The 24459-nt window shown below is 25.1% G+C and overlaps 1 protein-coding gene across 2 annotated transcripts; it reads left to right on the top strand.

Moving 5' to 3' along the window:
* Positions 1-264: 264 nt before the first annotated feature.
* LOC129975845 (DNA mismatch repair protein Mlh1-like) lies at positions 265-24459 on the top strand. 2 transcript variants are annotated; one of them, XM_056089090.1, is made up of 17 exons: positions 265-453; positions 2480-2626; positions 4016-4106; positions 8810-8982; positions 11212-11284; positions 12199-12333; positions 12433-12521; positions 13826-13938; positions 14019-14112; positions 15276-15429; positions 15677-15873; positions 16389-16474; positions 16697-16805; positions 17471-17534; positions 21398-21562; positions 21952-22155; positions 24221-24459. In XM_056089090.1, exons 2-17 carry the CDS (start codon positions 2520-2522, stop codon positions 24377-24379), a joined length of 2013 nt encoding a protein of 670 aa, XP_055945065.1. In that variant the 5' UTR covers positions 265-453; positions 2480-2519; the 3' UTR covers positions 24380-24459. The 2 variants fall into 2 exon arrangements, with proteins under 2 accessions (XP_055945065.1, XP_055945064.1); XM_056089089.1 differs by having other exon boundaries at positions 266-478.

The following is a 24459-nucleotide window of genomic DNA, read 5'->3' as shown; positions in this document are numbered from 1 at the left end:
AGTCACTTATATTTCAAATCATAGGCAAGAAAATTAAAAATTCACTGTATAATTTATCAACGAAGAGTTTTTGAATAGAAATTTTCAGCTGTAATTTTAGCTTAATGGCGAAATGTGAATCAATTATCTTATATTCCCATGCATGTTATTATAGCCAAATTCGAGAAGTGGTTCTAACTGTAACGGACTTGATTTAAAGCGCTAATTTGTATTTGTAAACTAACCTCTATGTTTTAGTCAATTTATATAATTTTTTCTCCTGTTTAGTTTTTTGTGATATTCGAGTTTTGATTTTTGTGAACCCGGCACAAGCTAAGAATCCGTTCAGGAGCATACGCCGGAAAACAAACCTCATTCCTTCCTCCTTCCTTCTCCTGTTTAGTATTGTTCTAAATGCTTTGGTGTAAAGCAGAAAATAAATGGTCTAATAAATATTTTCATTTCATTAAACAAGTAAAACATTTTATGTACGATTCAGGTAAATTTTAAAATATATTAAAATTGCTTAAAACAATTTCTAAAAACAAAATTTGTTGTCATAGTCAAAAGGAGAAAGAAATTGTATGAATATTTGTTAGTGATTTTTTTTTTGACAGCAATAAAAATCAACAAAATGCAGTTGGAAATTGAAGACATTGAAGTGTGAAAAAATCATATTAAGCTAAGATATAAGTGTAAAAAGAGTTGCCAGGGGCAAAGAAATATACTACATATGTGCCAATCTAATGTCTATGTTTATTTATTTTATAAGATTTGTTTATTTTTTTCAAAATGGTTTAATTTTTCTAATTTATTAGCTGTTTAGATACATTAAGCTATATATGTTTTTTTAAAAGTTAGTGTGTAGGTTTTGTTTTTATGATGTTAAAATTTTTTAGAGAAAATATGGGACAACATCATGTGTATTTTATATAAAAAAATTACTAAAATCGATGATTATGTTTAAGCAAATTTTTTATGGAATAAATATTTTATTTGTAATTTTATTACCGACCTTCTAAGATAAATTGAAACTCATTTTTTATTTATTATAATTAATTTTGTGAATCCTGTAATTTTAAATTAAATTGTTACCAATCAACTGTAGATGACTAAATTAATTTCATTGATAAAGTTTTACTATAACTTCATCGACTTGTTGCTCGACTTACTAAATTATAACCTTTGTGATTTATCATTCCTAACTTTAATTTTGTGTAACTTATTTCATCTTTATATGCAAATCAGCAAAATTATATACATTTATTTTCCAAGAAGAATATTTTTGAAAGTTATAGAAAATAATTTAAAATTTTAACATATATTTAATGCAATACTATTAATTGGTTGTAATTTCACACCTTCTTTTATTTGAAATAATTCTCTACTTATATCTTTTTAGCATTCCTGTTTTCTCAATTTCTTTTAAGTTCTTATTACTGCTGCTTGTTCTGAAATATTTCTCCTTTCTTTTTGGTCATATACCTGGCTGGAAGCATGCACACTCACACACATATGCACATGTATATATATATTGCATTCCTTTGTAGCTTGTGTTGCTAGGCTGTAATAATATATTCGCATTGTTATTTGTAATTCACCTAAATGCAGTGATTAACTTAGAAAAATGAGAAATAGTGAGAAATTAGTAGTGTTGCAAAAAATATTTTTTTAAAGATTGCAATTAAAAAAAATTCTGAGAGTCTAAACTTTTTATTTGTAATCTAAATATAAAAATAATTACATTTCAAATAGATTATTAACCTGCATATGATATAAATTCCTTGACAGTAGAAAATTATGTGACTATTTAAGTGATAATACTAAGATATAAGTGATTACTTCAATTTAATTATGTGCATAACTTTTGTTGCAGAACTTCTAATGACTCTGGCCCATGTTTCTCATGCTTACTGGTTCATATCTTTTTTCTTTCTATTTTATGTTTTTATTGATTTTTTTTCCGTTTTTATAGATTCTTGACCTTTTAGTGGGACAAAGTAAGCTTCTTGAAATTTAAAAGTGGAAAAATAAAGAAATTCAATAAAAAAATGAAAATTTAGCTTTTAAAAAATGTTCAAGGGTGTTGCAGTCTTAATGGATGACTTGTCACTCATTCACTGATTTTTTTTATGTTATAAAATAATAATTTGTATCTAAGAATTTTTCATAGACATTTCTTTTATTCAGGTTGATAGTTTTTAGAAATGATTACATTGAAAGTTGAAAGCAACATGATATTGACCTGCAATGTAAACCCCAGAGTAATATGAACAAATTTCTTGTTCCTATTGTTCTCGGGATAGGAAATCTCATTTTTATCACTAACTCTCAAATAGCTAATTTATTCATTAATTTGTTTATTTGAAAAGCCTATATTAGTTTAAAAATATACACTAGAAGTAGAAAAAAAAAAAAAATCCATAATTCTATATATCACATATTTTATGTAATCATTTTATGTTCACTTTGTTTTTGATAAACCTTTATTCTATTTTAGACAGAGCATTTATAAAGCAACATCATTAGATCACAAGAAAATGGTTGGGATAATAAAAAAATTGGATGAAACTGTTGTAAACAGAATAGCAGCAGGTGAAGTTGTGCAAAGACCATGTAATGCCTTAAAAGAATTAATTGAAAATAGGTTTGTAATATTTTCTTTCCTGTTTTGTAAAAACATTTTTAAAAAATTGATTTAAAATTATTTCTCTTAATTAAATTTCATCTAAATTTTCTTTCAGTGTGATCTATTTGTCATGCACTTTAGTTTGATTAAATAGACATTGATATTAACAGATTTTTAACCATGAGTTTTATTTAATTTTTTTCATTATTGCAATAATTTCATAAATGAATAGAAAAAAAAAATTTAAGCTTTACTATGTATTATTTTAATTATTTTACTATTTATCATTTAATTATTTTTATTTATTTATTTTTATTATTCAAAAACTTAACAAATGTGATGAATTACTATCTGTTAAATGTTTTTGAGCATTATGATGAATTACTAACTGTTAAATATCTGAGAAAAATATCATTGTTAATAAGTTTCCCCTGAAATTTCTCCTGCCAGCCTATATTGGAGTTAAGTATGTTTTTTTTTTAAATTTTTATTTTGAATGCACCTAAGATGCTTCAACCAAATTAGTAATAGTTTTTGTTTCCATACTATAGGTTCTTCTAGTTTATATTTCTGCTAATCATTATTATTTCTTAGAGTATTTAATATTTTATACTGGGTTTTGTAATCGAGCAACAATTTTAACCTTAAGAAATTATTTAGAAATCATATGATAAAACAAAATAGTTATTAAATGAAGTCTTCTTTATACTTGCATCTTATTATTTATTTGAAATATGAAAATGTACCTGATCGATGTCTCCACTATAAAATATTACTTCTATATTAATTGCATGTCAGTGATCAATCATTAAAAAAAATGTCAAGGATGTCAAATTTATTACACCCAGTAATAATTCACAATTTTTTTTTTTAAATCGCAAATATATTATATTATTGACCACATTTATCATTGAAATAGTTAAGATGAAAGTTCAACAATAGTGTGTAGCTAAACACAGGTACCAATAAAACATCTGGAATGTCCCCCCCCTTTCATGCAATATTTTTGTATTTAGTATCATTTAGAAACATTATAAAACCTAAAAATATATTTAAAATATTGATTTCTTCTGATTATATTAATTACAATATTTTGTTCAAATTAAAAGAAGGGAAAAAAAAAAAAGAATTTTCATTGGAGAATTTCTTTTAAGTATAAAGAAATAATTCAATTAAAATGAAAGATCCCTGTTTAAAGAAATCAATTAAAAGTTGTAGTAAAAAAATGAAGATAATTTATTTGGTTAGTAATAAAGTGATATCTTTTTTTTTTAATCTTTATATACTATAAGTTTATTTTTATTATGAATCGTATGTTCTACTTACTATGCAATTCAGTATGTGTCCATTATGATATATTTATGTCTATTATCATATAAGATATTATGATATATTTATTTATTTTAGTTTGGATGCTAAAGCTACTAGTATTTCAGTAGTGGTAAAATCTGGAGGAATTAAAATGTTGCAAATACAAGATAATGGTACTGGTATTAAGGTAATTATAAAACATATTTCTATATTTATCATATATCAATGTTTGGGGTATTCAGATTTTTTTTTTTCCATATGGGTCCAAAGTTCTTTATCAGAGGTAATTAATTTGTAAAGAATATTAGAAAATAAGCCTATGTTTTTTGGAACCTCTGTTACATTCTTGGAAATAAAGGGCTTCAATTCCAACCCCATATTGATTAATCAATCTTAACTCTATTACTACTTGAACTATATAGTTCAGGATTGTACAAGTTGATGATGAAGAGAGCAAGGTGAAAGGCTACAAATGGTTGGTACTGTCTGTCCACAACAAGAACACTGCTAGACAATCGTCTACGTTTACTGCGGGCGTTATAGAAACAGGTTACTGTAGGAAGAGTTCATTTCACAGAGGTAGAAATTAATCCAAGCTTCTTACGTTGGCATGTTTAGCGCCAAATTGGCGATATTTGGTATTATTATATTTAATTCTTGAAAACAAATTTAAAAAATAATTCACCAAGCTGAAAATCATTTGCATACTCGAAATATTGAAAATATCTGATATTCCTGTTATATGTATGCAAAGAACAAAACAAATCAAATAGAAAAACTGAATAATTATTTGTATGTCTAACGATTGCAAAAGAATAAAAAAAATAATTAAGAAGTAAAATAATGCATGACAAAACATTAATCGTCTTCATTTCATTTGTTTTAAATTTATATAAGTTATTATTATCAAATTCTCCGCAGCAAACGCGAGGTAATCTGTCTAATTTAAGATAAAAACTATAACATAATTAATCGTAATTATTTCATAATTTTTACAAAAGGTTGCATTTATTCTGTTATAAAGTAAAATGTTCATTGTTAAATATGCTTGAAACCTTTCCAGATTTATATTTATTTTTCTGATATATATACTATTTCCCGAAACACAAAATTAACGATTGCCATACTATCAATTTTCAGATTTTTAAAAATCAAACTTTGATTTGTTACTTATTTTCAATATGCACAAGCTTTTTGCAGCATAATTAATTTCGCAAAGTTTATATGTAAAAATATTCTGAATTTGAAGGTAATTCAAGTGTTCATTCATGCCCGTGCCAGATGTCCCGGATTTAAAGGAACCCAACTAAATAAGCCCAACAGCGCTTTACATTATTCTATGAAAAACGCGGTAAAAGTTGGTTTTTGTATCCCAGATTACCATTTATTTATTTCCCCCGGCTTGAAAAGGAAATACAATTATTTCAAAGAAAAATTTTTCTCACGAACTGTCAATTCAAATAATAGAGGGATAAATGAGCTTTTCCTTTCAATGTATATCAGTAGTCATGAGCTCGAGCATTAAAGGATCCAAATTTCTGCATGCATTTTATCACTTCCAATGTTCTTCACATTTCTATTCAAAGCCGATCAATGCCATTTGAGAATACTTATCTGCTACCGTCTTATTATCAGAATCAGTGCACCTGAGTAGAAAGGAATCTCGTTCAATATTTTAATCCTTCTAACTCCCATTAACGTGCATAAATTTTTAGATTCTTGGAATCATAGTTAAGAAGGAAAGCTATTGAAATAACAGGGAGGCGAGAAAACAAGCCTGAATAAATGACTATTTTTCTTTATTTTATTGAAAAAAAAAGTAATGTGCTACCTATAATATAATATTTTCTTCATACCATTATATAGTTGAATAATATTTCGCAATATAAATTTAATAGAATTACTTCTTAACAATTGCATATACTCATTCAATTCCAGAAAAGAAATTAAATCGTTTTAATCTCTAAATATTTTCATATAGCATAATAAAATCATTATTTTTAATTTCAAAATAATTCTTTTTTTCTTTTAAAACTATCAGTTCAATTTCTCATAATTATTATTTAACACTAAGAACCAAAGGTTAAAACAACGTTTTTTTTTTTTTTTTACTTCTCATTTTTTTTATCTTGACAATGATTGTATTAGGAGATAACTGAATTAATTATACCTGTAGATTTAAGGAAATTATTCAATAATTTAGATGAAAATAACATACTGAAATGTAAAATATACTTCTTTAAAAAATAATGAAATTCAAAGTTTCCTGCAAGAATGTTTTTTTAATACATTTTCAATACACTTTTCAAATAAAAAAATTCAAAATCAATAATCAATTAATTTTACTTATACAAACAGCTAAGTATAATTTGCTATAAAAGTTTCAACTGTTCATTTTTTTCTAAATATGATCTGAAATGGATTTCTATATTTTCCAGTTCCATATATCGATCAATTCAAAAGGTGATCTTATTTATGTTAAAAAGTTAAATTCTAATTTACGCCAATTATTTTATTAAATTTCAGTTTATAACATTAAATAAAAGTTTTTGATCCAGAAAAAGCTATAAAAGTATATATATATACGTAATGATATTTTAAACTCTAATTTCAATTTAATTAATTTCCAAGGTTTTATCTTAATTTAGCCCATAGTAATGTGCTTGTGATTTTAAAGTCTCTCCTTTCTTAAATCGAAAAGGCATTTTAAAGGATGTCAAAATTTAAGAGACAAAAAAAATATTAAATAATAAAATGCTGTTAATATTAACCAAAGAAAAGATTAATAAAATATAAAAGAAATAAGCTAAGCGAATATAAAGAAACCTGCAACTGCGACTAAAGAGAGAAGACGTATGAGCAACAGGTTTTCTTTCATCGCTTCACATTGACGCCAAGAAAAAGAATACCCCCCAGACTTCTATCCTATTCCACCCATTCAAAATGGATAGTCCCTGCTGGAACCCGTTTCTAAAACGCCCGTCGTAAACATAGACGATTGTCTAGCAGTGTTCTTGTCGTGGACAGACAGTAATAGATACAGAGATTTGATGATGCTAGAGAGAGTTATTTGTTTTTATTATGATTGTGTAAATGATAACGTTTCTAAAAGCTGTTATCTTTATCATCATCATGAATTTATCTGTATATTAACACAAAAATTTTTACTTGCCTTGGATCAGTGATTATAGATAGCATTATGATGCTAAATATCTATCAGTAGATCATAACGAAATAAATTTCCAACTACAGCTTTAAATTTCATGAGGTAACTCATGTGTTCCTGAGAAATGAAGCATGCTTTTTGCAGATATAGGAGAATAGATCCTCTCATCTAGAAGAAAAAGGCAGATGCTTATACAACTGAGCATGCTGATATCAGAAAAGTTGAAAAATTAACTTTCTCTTATGTTATTATTATTACATTTCCACTTGATTGCATGCTGTAGCATCTAATCCACGCATTGCAATGTTGTGGAATAGATTTTTCTCAGTTTACTTTCAATTATTGTGAATTCTAATATTACCTTAATCAAGAGTACAGATTTAGGTTTCCTTTTTTTTTAATGGAAATAAAAACTACTTATTCATTAATTTTCTTTGTATTTTTTTTTTCAAAAGTAGCTTTTTTTTATTATAGATTTATTATATTCATCTCATATTTTGCATTGAATTCTTTAATGGTACTTTATTATTATCGTTATTTTTGTTACATATGCAATCAGTTACAAATGCTCTAATTTCATACTGTAATGACTCTTAGCATAACACAGAATGTATAAAATTCAACAGCAATTTAGAAGCAGAGTTTCTATCTCAGTTGAAACACTTTTTAAAATTTTCTTGTAAAATTAGAAATTTGGTATATTTTAGACTGATGAATGAATTAAAGTCTTCAGGAATTTTTTATGCCAACTATATTTTAATCAATTAATTTTGAAACCTCCATTTATAAATAAATAAAGTTATTTTTTCTGAAAAAAATGAACTATATATTTATATTAATGTAGGACATAGGAAATTAAATTAATTACAATTAACTATTAAATTAATTATTGTAAGTTCTATATGCAGAATGATTATACACATTTGTTTATGCAGTTTCTTTTAACTATCACTATTATTAATATGCAATTATAATATAAAGGCATAATTATTGAATCTGCCATATAAAAAGTGCTACGTTTTGAAAAATTATTTATTTTAGCTATGTTATTTGCAAATTGCTTTTAAAATTCATATAAAAGTGGAGTTGTAGAAAGCAAAATTTTTTCATTGTGGAAGCAATACCAATAACTGTATCATATTTTAAATAAACTGTATGCTTCTTTAGTAATAATTATTTTATTAGCTGGAGGAAAATCATGCTGAGGAATAGAAATGTTTAATAGTTTAAAAACTTTTATGAATGTGATATATTAATTATAAAGTATATGAGATCTAAAATTATTTGAAGAACGTATGAAATTAGAAAAAAAAAAAAAAAAAAACATTTTGGATGACCATTTTTTTTTTTTTAATGTTGAAATGAAGTGTTTGACTATGCAAAATAAAATATGAGAGATTTATATTTGTATTCACACTTTCAAGATTTAATTTACATTTCTCATGGATTTTTTTGGTAATTTCTGATTTTTCTATCAAAGTTGGAAATATTTTGATTTTTGTTTTTGTCTGTAATGAAATTGAATTATATTTAAAAGTAAGCATTCAATTTTCTAGCACAATCATTTGCATATACTATTTGTTCAGCATATTCTTTGAACATTGAGTTTTTATTTAACAAATCATAATGAGTAGAACTCTGAAAGTTTTGATAATTAATCATGTCAAACGTTACGAAAACTTAAATGCAGTATCAATACAAATTGTTAACTATTTTTTCTTTAGAAAGAAGACCTTGATATTGTATGTGAGCGATTTACTACCAGTAAATTAGAAAAGTTTGATGACTTATCTTCTATTTCAACTTATGGCTTTCGTGGTGAAGCCTTAGCAAGTATTAGTCATGTTGCACATGTTACCATAACTACTAAAACTGAGGATTCCAAGTGTGCTTTTAAGTATGAAAAATTATTTTATAAATTTTTTCCTTAATTTAAATTTTTATAAAATTACAAACACTTACATATATTTATCAGAATATACAAAAATATTTAATTACTATTCAAGGGCATCTGAGACAGGCTAACTTGACAATATAGAAAAGGCTGTGAAACTTATGGAATAATGATGTTATTTGAATTCTTTTTGTCAGGGAATTACTCTTAGTTAAACATCATTAATTTACATATTTTATTTAAACTTCATCTATGCTGATGGAATTATGAAAAATTTTGCTCTCAAAACAACAACAAAACAAACAAAAAATAAATCTACAATATTTTTTGACATCTTAAGCACTTTTTCAGTAAATTTAATTTTATTATTCAATCATTTTTATATTACTTCTTAATATTTTTTTAAAATTCTATTTCAAGCTTATTTCATGTCTGTAAATTATGTATATAGCAAATTCTTTAATTTTTTTCACTTTGCTCTACAGTTTTTAGGAATTTTTCAAATTGATATATCAGTAGACTCCCAATTATCCGCGCTTGCAGCACAAGTTTTTTTTTTTTTTTTTTTTTTTTTTTTGCTTCCAAGCAAACAGAAAATGCTTCCAAAGCAAGAAGCAAACACAAATGACTGATTTCTTCAAAAAGATGTAGTTTTACAGTTATGCTTTTGTAATTACATAATACATTACAGTATTAAAACAGTACATATGTATTAATTTTTCTGTGTATCCTTGACGCCTCTTGTAAGTACAAAGCACTTTTCTGTTTTCATTAACAAAATGCATTTTAGGTTAGTTTTGAGTGATATACTAAAATATTAAGCGTTAGTCAAACATTTCCTGCTGTTTATTTTACGTTTTATTGTACATAAAACGATTTTTCAAAGTTGGAATGACTGTTTTCTCTTTTGCTATACCCGTTTTTAGCTTTTTTCGGATTATCCGTGATTTTTGTTATCCGCGGCGGCCGTGCCACCCAATTCCGCAGATAATCATCAGTGTACTGTAGATTGATTATTTCAATTTCATTGTGTACAACATAGTTATCAGCTATTTATCCAATTTTAAATATTTTGCATAGCACAATTCACTATTTTAGGTACATATTTTTATCAATGTTAATGCTAAATCTAAAACATGCTATATTTTACATTCTATCTCCTCAATTTATAAGATTGTATGAAGTAAAATTGTGTTGCTAACACATCTGTTTGCATGTTTGTACATATATTCAAATATTTATAAAAACAAATTTTGTAGAATTGAATCTTACATAAGTTTACATGGCCATAAAAAGTTGAAGGCTGTAGGATAGAATTATACTTTATGGATTAGAACAAAATGAATAATAATAATTAATCCCGAAATTAAAAGTAACTGAATTTTAAGTGAAATAAATTCCTGCATTTTGAAATCAATAAGTTGTCAGAAAGTTGGTGCTAATTTTAAACAATGACTAAATGTTTTTTCTTTGGCATGTTTTTGTTTTAATAAAGAATTTAAAATTAGAGAAATGCCGTTAATATGCATTTTGATGTTTCTTTTACTTTTTTAAATATTTGCAGTTTGTCTCATTAGTACTCTTTTTAATTTAACTTTATTTTGAGGTATTTTTTATTTGCATTTTCTTTTTTCACTTACTTACAATTCCTTCTTTATCCATTTTTTTTACTATCTTTTTAATATTTTTTTTGCTGTAAAAAATTATTTGCACATACAAAAACAACGATGAAAGTATAACAACAAAAAGCAAATAACTTCAAAAGCAAAAGTTCATTTTTTATGTTATATCATAAATTTACAATTTTTCATTATTATAATACTAAACATTTTTTTAATTGAGAATATTATTTACATTTATAGTATTAATTGAGTTTTGTTTAAGTAATTCATATCTTATTTTAATTTTATAATTATACTCTTTCTTGAAATAATTTTTAATAAAACTTTAGCATTTAAGTATGCTGCATATGTGTTTTAAATATCTTAATATTTTTATTTGAAATTCTTCTTTGATTATGAATATTTCCAATTAATTTCATGCATTGAAAGTATAATTCTGATTGAATTTGTAAAATGCTAAACAGTATTCCTGCTTTTTGATAATTTTCCTATCACTATTCCTATTTGCCAATTATTTTTTGAGTTTTTTAAAGAAATATTTTAAATAATTTTTGGCTTTCACATATAATTAAGATATATTTCATTTAAATTATGTGTTTTTCCTCTAAAGGGTTCAATATTCTGACGGTAAACCTCTTCATCCACCTAAACCATGCGCAGGAAATAGAGGAACTCAGATATTGGTAACAACAAAAATTTCTTTTGAAATTCATTATTCACTGTGTAATTCGTTTTTAATTAATGATAATAATAAAAATCAACTTAAATATAATTACATTTAATTTTTTTGTGAATAATTTTTCTTTATTATTTAGTTAATCAATTTGCTAATGCAATATAAAACAAAATCTGCATTTACTGACTAGAAGAAAACTGTAACATTATCATATGATAAGGATTTTGAAGTCTTTTCAAGTTATTAGGAATTAATATCTATGATTTCTTCTGACTAATTTATTTTAAAATTGGGTTTTAACTTTCATTTTGTTTAACTGAAATTGGATATTGTTTTTAAAAATATTTTCTGCCATTTTTCTGTCTGTTAAATATATATGTATTAATGTAATTTTGCAACTACATGGCCGAAAAGAAGAAACTTTTCGAATTAGACTTTAATTTATTTTACATGGAATGTGTGTTATGTACAGAGAAATAGTAATAAGTGATGCATCAGTCTACATCATGACACAAGAGCAAAAGGAGGAAGAAATTTGTCCTTTGAATGATTTTTCTATGAGATTCTGATTGGGATTTCTGTGCTATGTTTCAATCTAAGCAAGGGACTCTGAGGTATCTTTTAAAAAGATGTGCAGGTGTTAAGGATTTTTATCCCTTTAATCTTGATTTTGAAATTCATTTGTGTATTAGAAATAAATATATAAAAAAATGAAAATTGGACTTGGAAGTAAAAGACCTTTTCAGTATGAAGTTAACATGGGCTTATTTAAGATAAAAATTTGGATTTAAATTAAACTAAGAGATATCGTTATATATATATATATTCTAGTAACTTTCTATTTTTTGATAATTTTTTTTAAATGCTGTAAAAATATATCTACATCCGTACAAATATTTTATCATTTAGAAACCTTTCTAGGTTGAGGATCTCTTCTATAACATGGGTGTTCGCAAGAATGCATTAAGGAATGCTTCTGAAGAATATGCAAAAATAGCTGAGGTTGTAGGGCGATACGCAATACACAACTCTGGAAAATCTTTCTCTTTAAAAAAGGTTTGAGATAATTTCCTTTCTAGTTTTCAATATTATTAAAATTTGAATTTATGTATTTTCTAACATTAAACACAGCTTTATTTTTCTTTAAAAAAATAGTATGGTGAAGGAAATAGTGATGTTCATACTTTAATAAATGCCACTACTCGAGAAAATATTAGAAATATTTTTGGAGCTACTGTAGCCAGGTAAAGTATTAAAATTTTTAACTTAAAAAATATTGTTTTTATAGTATTTAAAAATTGTTTATTCCCATACTTGTTGAAGGAAATGTTGTTTTGAAAAACAAAATGTTTCTTTTAAAACTTTCATAAGCAGCTTTTATTATAAATAATTATAGAATAGTTTTTATTTAGTTTGTGTTCTATAGAAATCTGTTTTTTTTTTTTTTTTTTTTTTTTTAAAATTTGATACCATTTTTCAAATGGTATTCTTTAAACATCGGTAATCTCTTATCACCCTTTAAGTACAAATTTGTTTGTTTATTTATTTTTTCATTTGGAGGATATTTGATTTTGTGGGCTTATAAAAGTAATTGATTTTATGTAAGAATTCATTTATTGTGTATTGTTCGTGATATATACTGTTATGATATTAAAATAATTTAATGATTAAGCAATTAATAATTAGTATTACAAAAAAAAAGAAAAAAAATCTACATATAAATTTACACAAATTCATGAGGTTCTGATGCATCAAATGTGCCCATTGGATTAAGAAATGTCTGTTTAAAAAGGCATGAAAGACTGGAAAAAGTAATAATTAATGAGAAAATAATTGTGTGGAGAAAGTAATATTCCTAACAGCAAAAAAATTAATAATAAAAATTGCAATAAAAAATAAAAAGTCAGTAATAAAAATTTATCATTTTGTTTGAATTTCTTAAGTGAGAATCTCTCTTCTTTTAAATTAAAATAATAGGTAGTAAATACTTTTGTTAATTGTTAAATTATTAGAAATTTATTTAAAAATGAAAAAAAAATCATAGTATTCTTAATTTGCTATATCAGCACCATGTTAATTGTTCATCCCCTTGCCTTATTTTTGGAAGAAATAATTTAATTCTGAAAAACAAAATAGTGCACAAAAATGGAATTTAATGACACTTGAAAATTATTTTTCTTTTTGATTAATAAAAACTGTTTTTATTTCTTTTTTTATTGTCTTTTGAATCTTCAAATTTAAGTGCAAATAAATTTTTTTATAATTAATTCCTGATTTTTAAAAAAATCATTTTAAATATGGTATTTTCACTTCCCTTTCAAGGAGTGAACATTGAACGAATGCTTACATTAGTTAATGAACATACTTTAAAATATTCCAGTTTCTGTTAATGAATGGATTAGCTAAAACATTCTTAATACTTTTGCATTTGTATATGTTTACATATGCAACTATGATAATTTATTTATTGCTACATAAATGCGGAGTTGAACAGTTTAGATAATTTTCTTAAACAAATTATTGATCTGTGTACTTTTATTTCATATAGAGAACTCATAGATCTTGAAGTTGAAGACAATCGCTTGAAATTCAAAGCAAAAGGTTTGATATCCAATGCAAATTACTCTGTGAAGAAATGTACTTTTCTTTTGTTTATCAATAGTAAGTATCTACTGGTTGTTTAATTTTTTTTTCCTTATTCTTTCACATTGAAAAAATTAACTAAAATTATTAATTTTCAGATCGATTGGTTGAAAGCTCTCCAATGAGAAAAGCTATTGAATCTGTGTATGCTGCATATTTACCCAAAAATATGCATCCTTTTTTATATTTAAGGTAGTTTAAAGTTAATTTATTTTCTTATATTAACTCTGTTAATCATTTGTGAAAATAGTTAAGTAATGATTTTAACAAAGAGATTAATAACTATAAAACAATAACCAGAAGCTATATATAACCTGTAAAGTGTAATTTTAAATTGTAATTATGTATAAAAGTATGATTGAAAATTTTATGTAAATTTTTAAATAAGATGTAATGTTGATATGAAGAACATTTAATTTCATGATTTTAACTGCAATTACTCCCCCCCCCCCACTTCTCTAATTTCAGGGGAAGAAAATTAGTTTTCTGTAATATTTATTATATGCTTTAATATATGTGGGCGTGCGTTATTCTCAATTATCAAAATCTTTTTTTATATGAATTGAATTACAATGTTTCATTTTTTTTTCTATGGCCTTTTCCATCTTGTTTTATTAAAATTCATCCTGTTAATTTTTAAAAGTTCATAGCAAAATAATTATTTGTTTATCATAAGCTAGGGTTCTAAAATTTTTTTTAAAATTTTGTACCAAACAAATATGAATTAAAATATACGTGTCATCTTAAAAAATTTTTTTCTTTCATATTTTTACTTCTTGCAATCAAAGAATAAAATATTTTAATTTTGTTTCATTGATTTCTATTTATAAATAAAATTTTTATAATGAAATTAATGTTTTGTTACAATAAAATATGATTTTTCAAAAATAAAATATAAATACAACTTAGAATTTAAGAAATAGTGAGTAATAATTCATAATGGAAAATATCATCAATGAAGATTAATGCGATGAATGGATCTTTTTCTTTGTACTTATTGTTAATAAGTTGAGGGTTATTTTCATTATCTTTGCAGTTAATTTTTATTAATAATTACAAGATATCTAGTTTTGCAAAATGTAATATGTTGAAAGGTTTTAAAATTTGTTTTATGTTTGAAATATTAAATGAGATGCCATTTTACATACATTTGAATGTCTTGTGTAAAAACTACTCTGTCAAAAATATTAATCTGGAGATATTAGTAATCTCTATATTTGTAAAAACTCTGCATTCATATATTTATATCCAAAATTTGTTTAGCAAAAATTTCTTTTAATGTTTCTTAAGGATTTTAGCATTTATTGATGTTATACAATTGTTTGTTTTACTTTCTTTCTTTGTCTCTTTTTAAGTTTAGATATTCTACCTCAAAATGTGGATGTCAATGTACACCCTACTAAGCATGAAGTTCGGTTTTTGTATGAAGCAGATATTTTTGAAAAAATACAACAGGCTATTGATGCAAAATTGCTTGGAGCTAATACTTCTCGTTCGTTTTTAACCCAGGTTTGTATTTTTGTAAAATGCAGTATCAGTTTTCTTAATTTAAACATTTTTTTTTTCCTTTGTTTGAATTTTATTTTTATATCGTCATTTGTTTTAAAACTATACATCAAAAATTGTATAAGTTTTTTTCCTTATTCACTTATTTCATCCCCCCCAAATTTCAAATAATTTATACTAACAGATTATAATATATATAGTGATATATTTTTTTTATTTGTGAATTACTATATTTCATTATAAATTTTAGACTTTGCTGCCTAGTGCACCTGTACCAATTGAAGAAAATTCAAAGTCAATTTCTGCCACTGGTGATTCCACCAAAGAAAAGAAAGTTTATGATCATCATCTTGTCAGAACTGATTGTAAAGAGCAGAAACTGGATGCTTTCTTTCATTCATCCCAAACTGAATCTCCGAATGCATCAGAATCAAAGATGAAAGAAAAGTAGATATCCTGATTTTATAGCTTAATTTGTTTTTATTTTTGTCAATTTAAATTATCAAAATTTTGATTTCTAATTAAATTATTATTTTTCTTAGTTTGTATTAACATATAAATCCGTAGAGAAATAAGATTTGCTGAACTTACACTGAGTGAAATGGTAATGCCTGTGAATAGTGTTACCTATGACAATGCACATTTCATGCAGAAATAACGCTCTGACAAGAGGAATTCATTGTTAATTTTTTTCTTTCTAAATTAAAATTCCTTTCTCTTTCTTCTGCTGTTTTATAGTATGTTTTGAGAAACAAGAAGATATAAATATGTTTGATATTCATTAAAGTTAATAAAATAGCTAGTAAGCTCTTTCTAAATTACTTTTATAGAAAAGCAGCAAGTTTTATTGATGCTGAGTTAAAGAATTCTTCAATGCTAGTTAAATACCAATATAAGTTTTTTTTCTCCCCCTTTTTCTTTTGAAAGATTCTGTTTAAAGTCTTTCATTTATGTTTCACTAGTTCAGAAGAATTGCAAAGCAGAGTTGAAATACAGTTAACAAGTGTCCTAGAATTGCGTGATACAATTGAGAAAGATTGCCATTCAGGTACTTCATTTATATTTTCTCTTTTTATTTATAAATTTTGTTTGCTATCAAATTAGATGAAAACAGGCTAGAAAGCTATTAAATTTTAATCAGATTTATTTTAGAAATTTTGATAAATTATGTTGATATTTTACTATTTTTTGTTAATACTTTATTATTTAACTATTCTTCTTGAAGTAAATGTTTATTATGTGATTTAAAGAAAAACATTTCTATTTACAGGTCTTTATGAAATTATTCAAAATATGACATTCGTGGGATGTGTTGATCAGAAATTTGCTCTTTTTCAACATAACACTAAATTATATTTAGGAAATACTCATGAAATCAGGTAATTTATTAATTTTCTTCTGAAAAATTTGTTTTTTAATATTTTTTCATCAAAATATTTTCATATTTTTTTTAAATGATCAAAGTAATTTTTTAAATGTTATCTTTGTAGCTATAAACTAACAGTACATGAAAAATAACAAAATATAGATACACAGATAATTGTAAGATAAAATAGTCTTTCACAGATAACTACGCACTGATTAAAATTTTCTCATATTTTATGTTCATTTTATTTTTTTTTAATAATTCAGGACGAGTTGATCTATAAACATTTTTCATTCTCAGAATTACATGCTGATTTTAGTTTGAAAATTGTATACAAAATTGCAGAAATATTTGATTATGGAAAGTATTTCAATTGAAATTCATTCATTTGAAGAAAGCATAAACCAAAGCATTTTATTATGTATACTACTAATCTAGATTTTTATTGCTTATTATGTTTTTTTAAAAATTTCCGTTGAATTTTTAAAAAACGACTTTTTTCTAGTATATTCCCTCTTTTGATTTAAACGTGTTTTGCTGTAAATGTAATATTTGATATATATATTAATGTGGTAAATTATATTCATATTTGACTTAGTGTAGGAAGTGTTTAACATATTTAAGTGTTTAATTTGGAATATTTTTAATTGCATATTTATATGACTATTATTTTTATAGCAAAGAACTCTTTTATCAAATTATGCTTAGAGATTTTGGAAATTTTGGAGCTCTTCGGCTTTCAGTGAGTAATATTTCATTCATAACTTATTTTGTCTTTTGTATCATTGGATCCTTTTATGCTAAAATATGACTTATTTAATTAAAGTGTTCAACACAAGACTAATCAGTATAAATAATTTTTTGATTGCATATTAATCCCACTCTTTTGTAGGCTCATTCACCATTTACATATAAATAGCCCTCAACATTAATTTTATTGCTTGACCAATTTATTATACCATTTCATTTTTATTCATTATAAAATGTAGCCTATTAAAAATCATTCAAAAACTAATTAAGAATCTATAATCAAAATAATTATTATTATTAATAAATAATTATAATAATATTATAATAATAATAATATAACAAAATAATTATTATAATTAAATATTAATGGTTTAGATTATAATTTATTTGTGTTGGATGACTGTTTAACTCATAGGTTAATAAAATAAATTTAAAAAAAACACAACTTTTATGGAGACACATTTATACAAAATAAGTACTTATATATTATATATAAAGCATATATTATAATAATACAAAAATGCTTACTTCCTGAACTAAATTTACCATTTTCTCTACCATGGCCAGCTTCAGAGTATTTGGCTCTTGTGCAAAATTATTGTTTCATATTTTCTGTATATATCATATTTTTATACGTATGCTTAACTATATGGATGGGAGGGTTTGCTGTATTAGGTACTGGATGCTACTGATATTTGATTGTATATGATATAATCAATTAATAATAATTTAAAATAAAATCAGTTACTCAATGGTATAAATGCTTGCTTGCACTTGAGCCAAGACTAGCTGTTACTAATACAAATATGATTTCAATGAATAAATTGTTGATATGATTTGAATCCACAAATATGAATTTCACTTTTTCAAAATAACATTAATGATGATTAACTGTTGGCTGTGATTTTAACAGTGATTGACAAGTGGATGAGAAGTGGAAAAAAAGGATTTGATGATGTAATTAATATGGGCGAAGGCAGAGATTCTTGAGTGGTATATGCTCTGTTATACGGTGTAAAGAAAGTAATGGTTTAGAATAATATATATGTATATATATATATATAATATGGACTGTGATGGTGTGGGCAGTTTTCTGTTTCAACAATCATGTGGTTTTGGCTATTTAATGACTGGCAAAGTTCTCCTAAATACATAGAAACACTAGAAAAATCATTTAATGCTACTAGAGAAAAACATGAGGTGGGCATGGTCGAAATTGGGTATATCAGTATGATAATGCTTAAGTCTATTTTCCCAATGATACAAAAAATTATTTAAACTCAAAAAACATTAACTGCTGTTAAGTGACCTTGAAGGAATCCTGATCTCAACCCAAATGAGAATGTGTGGGAGATTATGTCTCAGAAGATATATGAGAATAGAGAGCAATTTTATTCTATGTATATTTTGAAATTAGTCATTGAAAGTATATAGTACAATGTACCATAGATATTGCAGACTTGAATTATGTCAATGAAAAAAAGTATATACAATATCATATTGAAAAATGGAACATCTTTTAAACTATTAAGGAACCTCTATTAAGCATGTTTTATTGAAATGTCATATGTTCTATAAACTTTTTGGGCACCAAATATTGACATTTTGTATATAATTGAAAAACAATTTGTTATTTTTTCTAAATATTTTGAATGCACGTTGTATGTAGTTTGAATAAACACATTTGTAATTGATCTTAGTACGCCTTTGCATTTTACTAAAACATATATTTTACTAGAGTCTATAAACTTTGGGACAGAGTGTTACATATATATATATATATATACAATGTAATAGAAAAAAAAAATCATATTACGTTAAAAATTGTAAATGGCACGCTATCATATCGTGTGACTTAAGCTTGTTTGACCTGAGAAGGAGGTGTACAAATTCAAGGTACAAAATTAGAAATAATGAATTTTGCTTTTCTTTCTATTTTGTTCCAATTGGCTGCCATATTGCATGTGTGACGATTAGGAATTAGTGTTTCTATGTGTCCTCTATGTTTATGTATGTTATGAATTAGTGCCTAAGCCTTTATGTTTTTTAAGTGGTCTTAATTCTTGCCTTGGAGAAAGTCTAGTTGATAGTAATTACTTTGATAACTAATCTAAATATTCTAAGTAAAATTTTATTAATTTTTTTTTCATGCCTAAAAATATTTCCTTGCACAAAGATGGATACTATTCCACATTTAACTGTCCTCAAATCTTGCTAGTAATTTTTTTCGTAAAATAGTTGAAATCTTTTTATGTATTATATAGAGTGTAGTGAAGCATTTTTGACACAAAAATCATTTGCCCTTGTGTCTCTGTTATTGAGATATAAGATTTTTAAGTCTGGTGATATTTAAGAAAACTCGCCAAATTTTGGTGACATTTGGCAAGAAATGAAAGGTTTTGGAAACAGTAAACAGAAAGTCGAAATCTGGAATATTAATGAAGTTACAGCAACTCATAAAATAGTCTATACTTAATCTACATACAAAAGTCACCAATGCTATATAAGACAAATGAGATTGAAGCTTTAATATTAGACCAGAGTTTAGTTTGTAAAAACGGCAATAGCTTCCCTTCTTATAAGTTAGTTCTTTCGGTAAATTACTGGTACCACCAGATGCTCTAACGCAATATTCCAACAACCTCAAGTATTGCATCAACATCAACATAAGTGAAGCAGTCTCTTAATTTCATCAGGTGCTATTGCCAAAGTTAAGATGTTGAATTCATCCGATCCTGGAAGTAGCCAAGTTTGGAATATTTTAGAAGAGTTGCTGTAACTTCATTAATATTCAAGATATCAACATTCTGGTTAGATTAATAATGGTAATAAAGAGTTTCTAAGCCTCCTTAAAAGGAATAATGTGTAAATAAAATTTTAAAAAATTTTCTGCTATAACTTTGAAATAAATTACCAAACAAAAATTATCTGTATGACTTCCTAAATTTCAAAATATTAACATTTTTGTGGCACTAATTTTATTTCCATACAGTTATTCTCTGTTTTCTTCCCTCAGTTTCCAAAGTGAATTTCAAGTAATTAAAATTATAATTTGTAATAGCTTCTTTTCTGAAGACACTTATAATGACTGATTATTTTAAAAGTCTTGTCATCTGTATTTGATTTAAAAAGTCACAATTCGTTAATGCCAATGCATCAAAATAAATAATTAATGGAGCTTCCATGTACATCTGTGTTTGTTAAAAATTTTCTACTTTGAAAAATATTGTTTCTTATAAAGCATCAAATTATTTATACCTTTATAATCATCATTTAAAAAAAAAAAAAAGGACAATGTTTTATGACCCATTTTATCCTTATTGTTCATTTTGTTCAGTTAGATCTCCTTTAAGAAAGGATGATAAGTTATAGCAAATAAATTCAGAATACTGATTGAGATTTTGATTTTAAATAAACTCTTTTAAGTTTAATTGAAATGAATGATAAATTCTTAATTTTTGTCACTAATTGTAGAATTTAAGTATATGAAGCCAGTGACAACGAAAAGGAATGAAGGATTCATCTACTTTTGATTCTTGAATCGTCTTGTTATTCTATTCAGACATAAAAATTTTAATGGCACAATTTGATGAAAATATACCTAAACACTGCAAAGATATGCAGGTTATATAATCAGTGACTTTAAACAAGTAAATGAATCATTGATTTTGAACAGTCTCCTTCCATTCATCTCATTCAATGCATACAGAATCCATCCTTTTAATACTAAAATGAAACATTTCTTTAAAAATAAGATCTACTGAATTGTTCATTACAATTTGTTAAATTTCCACTTACTGTCTTTTCAATTTTACCATATTATTGAATTATAATATTTTCCCACATTAAATTTAGAATCCTGCACCTATAGCAGAGCTGGCTATGATTGCACTGGACAGTGAAGACAGTGGATGGACTGTGGCTGATGGTCCTAAAGAATCCCTTGCAAAGTATGTTGTTGATCTTCTGAAATCAAAAGCTCCTATGCTAGATGAATATTTCTCAGTTGAAATCGATGAAGTAAGTAAATTCTGCATAGTTCATAATGATTTAGAAATTAGTTGTTAGGCCACAATAAGAAAACATAGCCCATATAATATTTCAGTTATTGATTATTTAATAAAAAAAATATTTTTGTGGAAAATCTTAATGCAATTTTCAATTTAAAATCGCTTTTCGAATTATGAAAATAACTTTCAAAATTTGGTGCTATCAATGTTTCTATGGCCATATTTAAAATTAGAACTTGTTGTTTAAGAAACTATAATATTGATCTCAAATCTACAATTTTTATAATTTTATTTCTATATACTTGTTGATGATATTTTGTAGAATTGTTTTATTATTTTTTTGATTATAAATTCAGTTGTGAATTAAACACTTCATAGTTTTGTTTTCTGCATGTGTAGGATGGAAATCTGTTGACTTTGCCATTACTTCTTGACAATTATGATCCGCCATTAATAAACTTACCTGGTTTAGTTTTGAGAGTAGCTTCAGATGTAGAATGGACTTCTGAAAAAGAATGCTTTGAGTCTTTTTGCAGAGAAATGGCTTCTTTCTATGCTGTACCTGAAAAAAATTTTAATCAAGGAAATGGCAGTAATGTGGAGGTATGATAATGTTTGATATTTGTTGATAATGATAATGTTTAATATTTGTTTATTAAGTAAGATTAATCTCACTTAATTGAAAAAAAAAGACATAAAAAACATTCATTTATATAGATTGCACATTCAAGTGTGTTTAGCTATGCTTTATACCTAATCAATGTTTATATTTTTTTTAAAAAAATTACGAACTATAAATACTTTATACTTAAAAATCTCTCTTTTATTTGGTAAATTTGAACCCCCATATATCAAATTTTATTTGGCAATTTTGAATTCATCAAGAAGGCAGTTTCTATTTATTGAATAAAATGCTTATGTATTGAACAAAAATTTCTTCATAAAAGAGTTATGTATACTTATTACAGTCAAAGAACTTCCAACATTTACTTTGATTAGAAGGAATATAAGTTAAATAAGGCAAGGGGGCAGGGCTGTTTACATGACTCTTATTCCAATAAAAATTCTTGTAACACTAAAATTTGTTTGTCGAAAATAAAAATTTGCTGGTGAATCATTTCTGTTTTTTGAATCTCTTTTCCTAATTTGGAGTTAAATTTTTATTGTTTCCAATTCACCTTTAAAGAAATGTTTATTTGATCCAAAATCTTCCAAAGAAAGTTTTAACACACTGAATTAAAGTGGGCATTATTTTAAAATAATATCAAAAGATTGCATTCAAAGAAATATTAAGAATGATTTTATTGAAAAAAAGTAGTTTCAATTATTTAAGTGTATTTTTAATATATCGTAAACAAAACACCGTACATATTTATATTTTTAAAAATATTGCTTTGAAAATTTATTTTTTAAAAATCTTTTTTTAACTTGCAAAAATTAACTATCTTGATTTACTTATAAAAATTGCCTTATACAAGAAAATCATTTAAAAACATTAATTTGTATTTCGATATTTTCAATTTTTGTTCCTGGATATTCAAGTCCACAATCCACTTTTTTAATCATGCTATAAATAGCTTTGCAGTGTTTTGAATTTATTTTCCTCAACCCACATTAGGAATTAAACTGAGAGCAGACATGACACATTTCTAAGGAAATGCAGATTTTAGTATTTTTAGAATCAATTGTTATTGTTCTTAAGATTTTTTTTTTTTTGTTATAAATCTTGTTTAAGAAGACAAAATCCCAATCAAGCATAATATGCGTAAGGAATCTCTTGCATCAGAATGAAAGAAGACAAATATAAGTAATAAAAACATGGTTTCATATCACAATGAATGACTAAATTCATAACTACCTTGCTACAAATGAAAAAATCTTATTTTGTGAGTCTATATTATTACTATTTGTTTTAACTATTTTCGTAATTAGCAACATTTTTCTTAATGTTATTTATATATTTGAAATGTTTTAAAGTATCAAACTATTACAATCAGGCTGCAAATAAGGTTATGTAATGTAATTTCAGTACTTTTTTTTAATCGTTCATTATATAGGGAGTAATTGGGTAAGCCTCATAATGTTTTTCAGGCAGGAGGGAAAAAAATCTTAAAAAAGATTTTAAGTGAAAAAAAAAGTAAAACAAAAAAACAACACTAAACCTTCTAATTAGATTTTAAGCATGGATGAAAAGAAAATTGTTCAATTATTTGAAAATGAATGTTGAGAGACTTGGCTGTAATAGTTGATACGAACTGCATAATTAATCTAATAGCAAAATCATGTATAATTATTTATAATATGTTATTTAATTATAATATTAATGTGTGGATTGTTAGGTAGAAAAACTTTGAATATTAAGATATTTTTCTTGTGAAAGTAGTAATATATTATATTCTTTTTCATTTATATATATACTGAAATTTTCCTTTAAACTATGGATAAAAAAAAGTAATAAGTTCTACCAAATGTAACATATCAAAGCATTACTAAACATTTATTCTGACATCTAAATTTTTTATGGTTTGGGCTTGTGAAAACTATAATCAACAGCTGGCTAATCTCAAATATTGCTCATTCATATTAACTGTATGAATTAGTCAATTAGTATTCATTTTTAATTCTGGTTGAATAACTTGATTTGTAATTTTTATTTATTTATTTTAAGGATGCTAGTGGAAAACCATCTTTAAACTGGACTACAGAACATGTAATATATGCAGCAGTCAAAAAGAACCTGAAACCACCAAACCGTTTTTCCTCAGATACTAGCATATTACAAATTGCTAATTTACCAGATTTATATAAAGTTTTTGAAAGATGTTAAAAGTTACCTATATTTATATTACAGTGTTGTGTTGTATTATAGATGTATATTATGTAATTTATGACTAATACACAATTTAA

Source organism: Argiope bruennichi, chromosome 7 (assembly GCF_947563725.1).
Source record: "Argiope bruennichi chromosome 7, qqArgBrue1.1, whole genome shotgun sequence".
In the NCBI taxonomy this organism is placed as follows: Eukaryota; Metazoa; Arthropoda; class Arachnida; order Araneae; family Araneidae; genus Argiope; species Argiope bruennichi.
Note: the sequence above shows the minus strand (reverse complement) of the source record. Positions and strands in the feature narration are given on the sequence as shown.

Bases quoted from the DNA above. Each gene is read 5' to 3' on its own strand.
- LOC129975845 (XM_056089090.1), top strand. From the start codon at position 2,520: ATGGTTGGGATAATAAAAAAATTGGATGAAACTGTTGTAAACAGAATA. The intron at 2,627-4,015 runs GTTTGTAATATT...TATTTATTTTAG, and splicing joins AAAGAATTAATTGAAAATAG to TTTGGATGCTAAAGCTACTA. The intron at 16,806-17,470 runs GTAATTTATTAA...TTATTTTTATAG, and splicing joins GGAAATACTCATGAAATCAG to CAAAGAACTCTTTTATCAAA.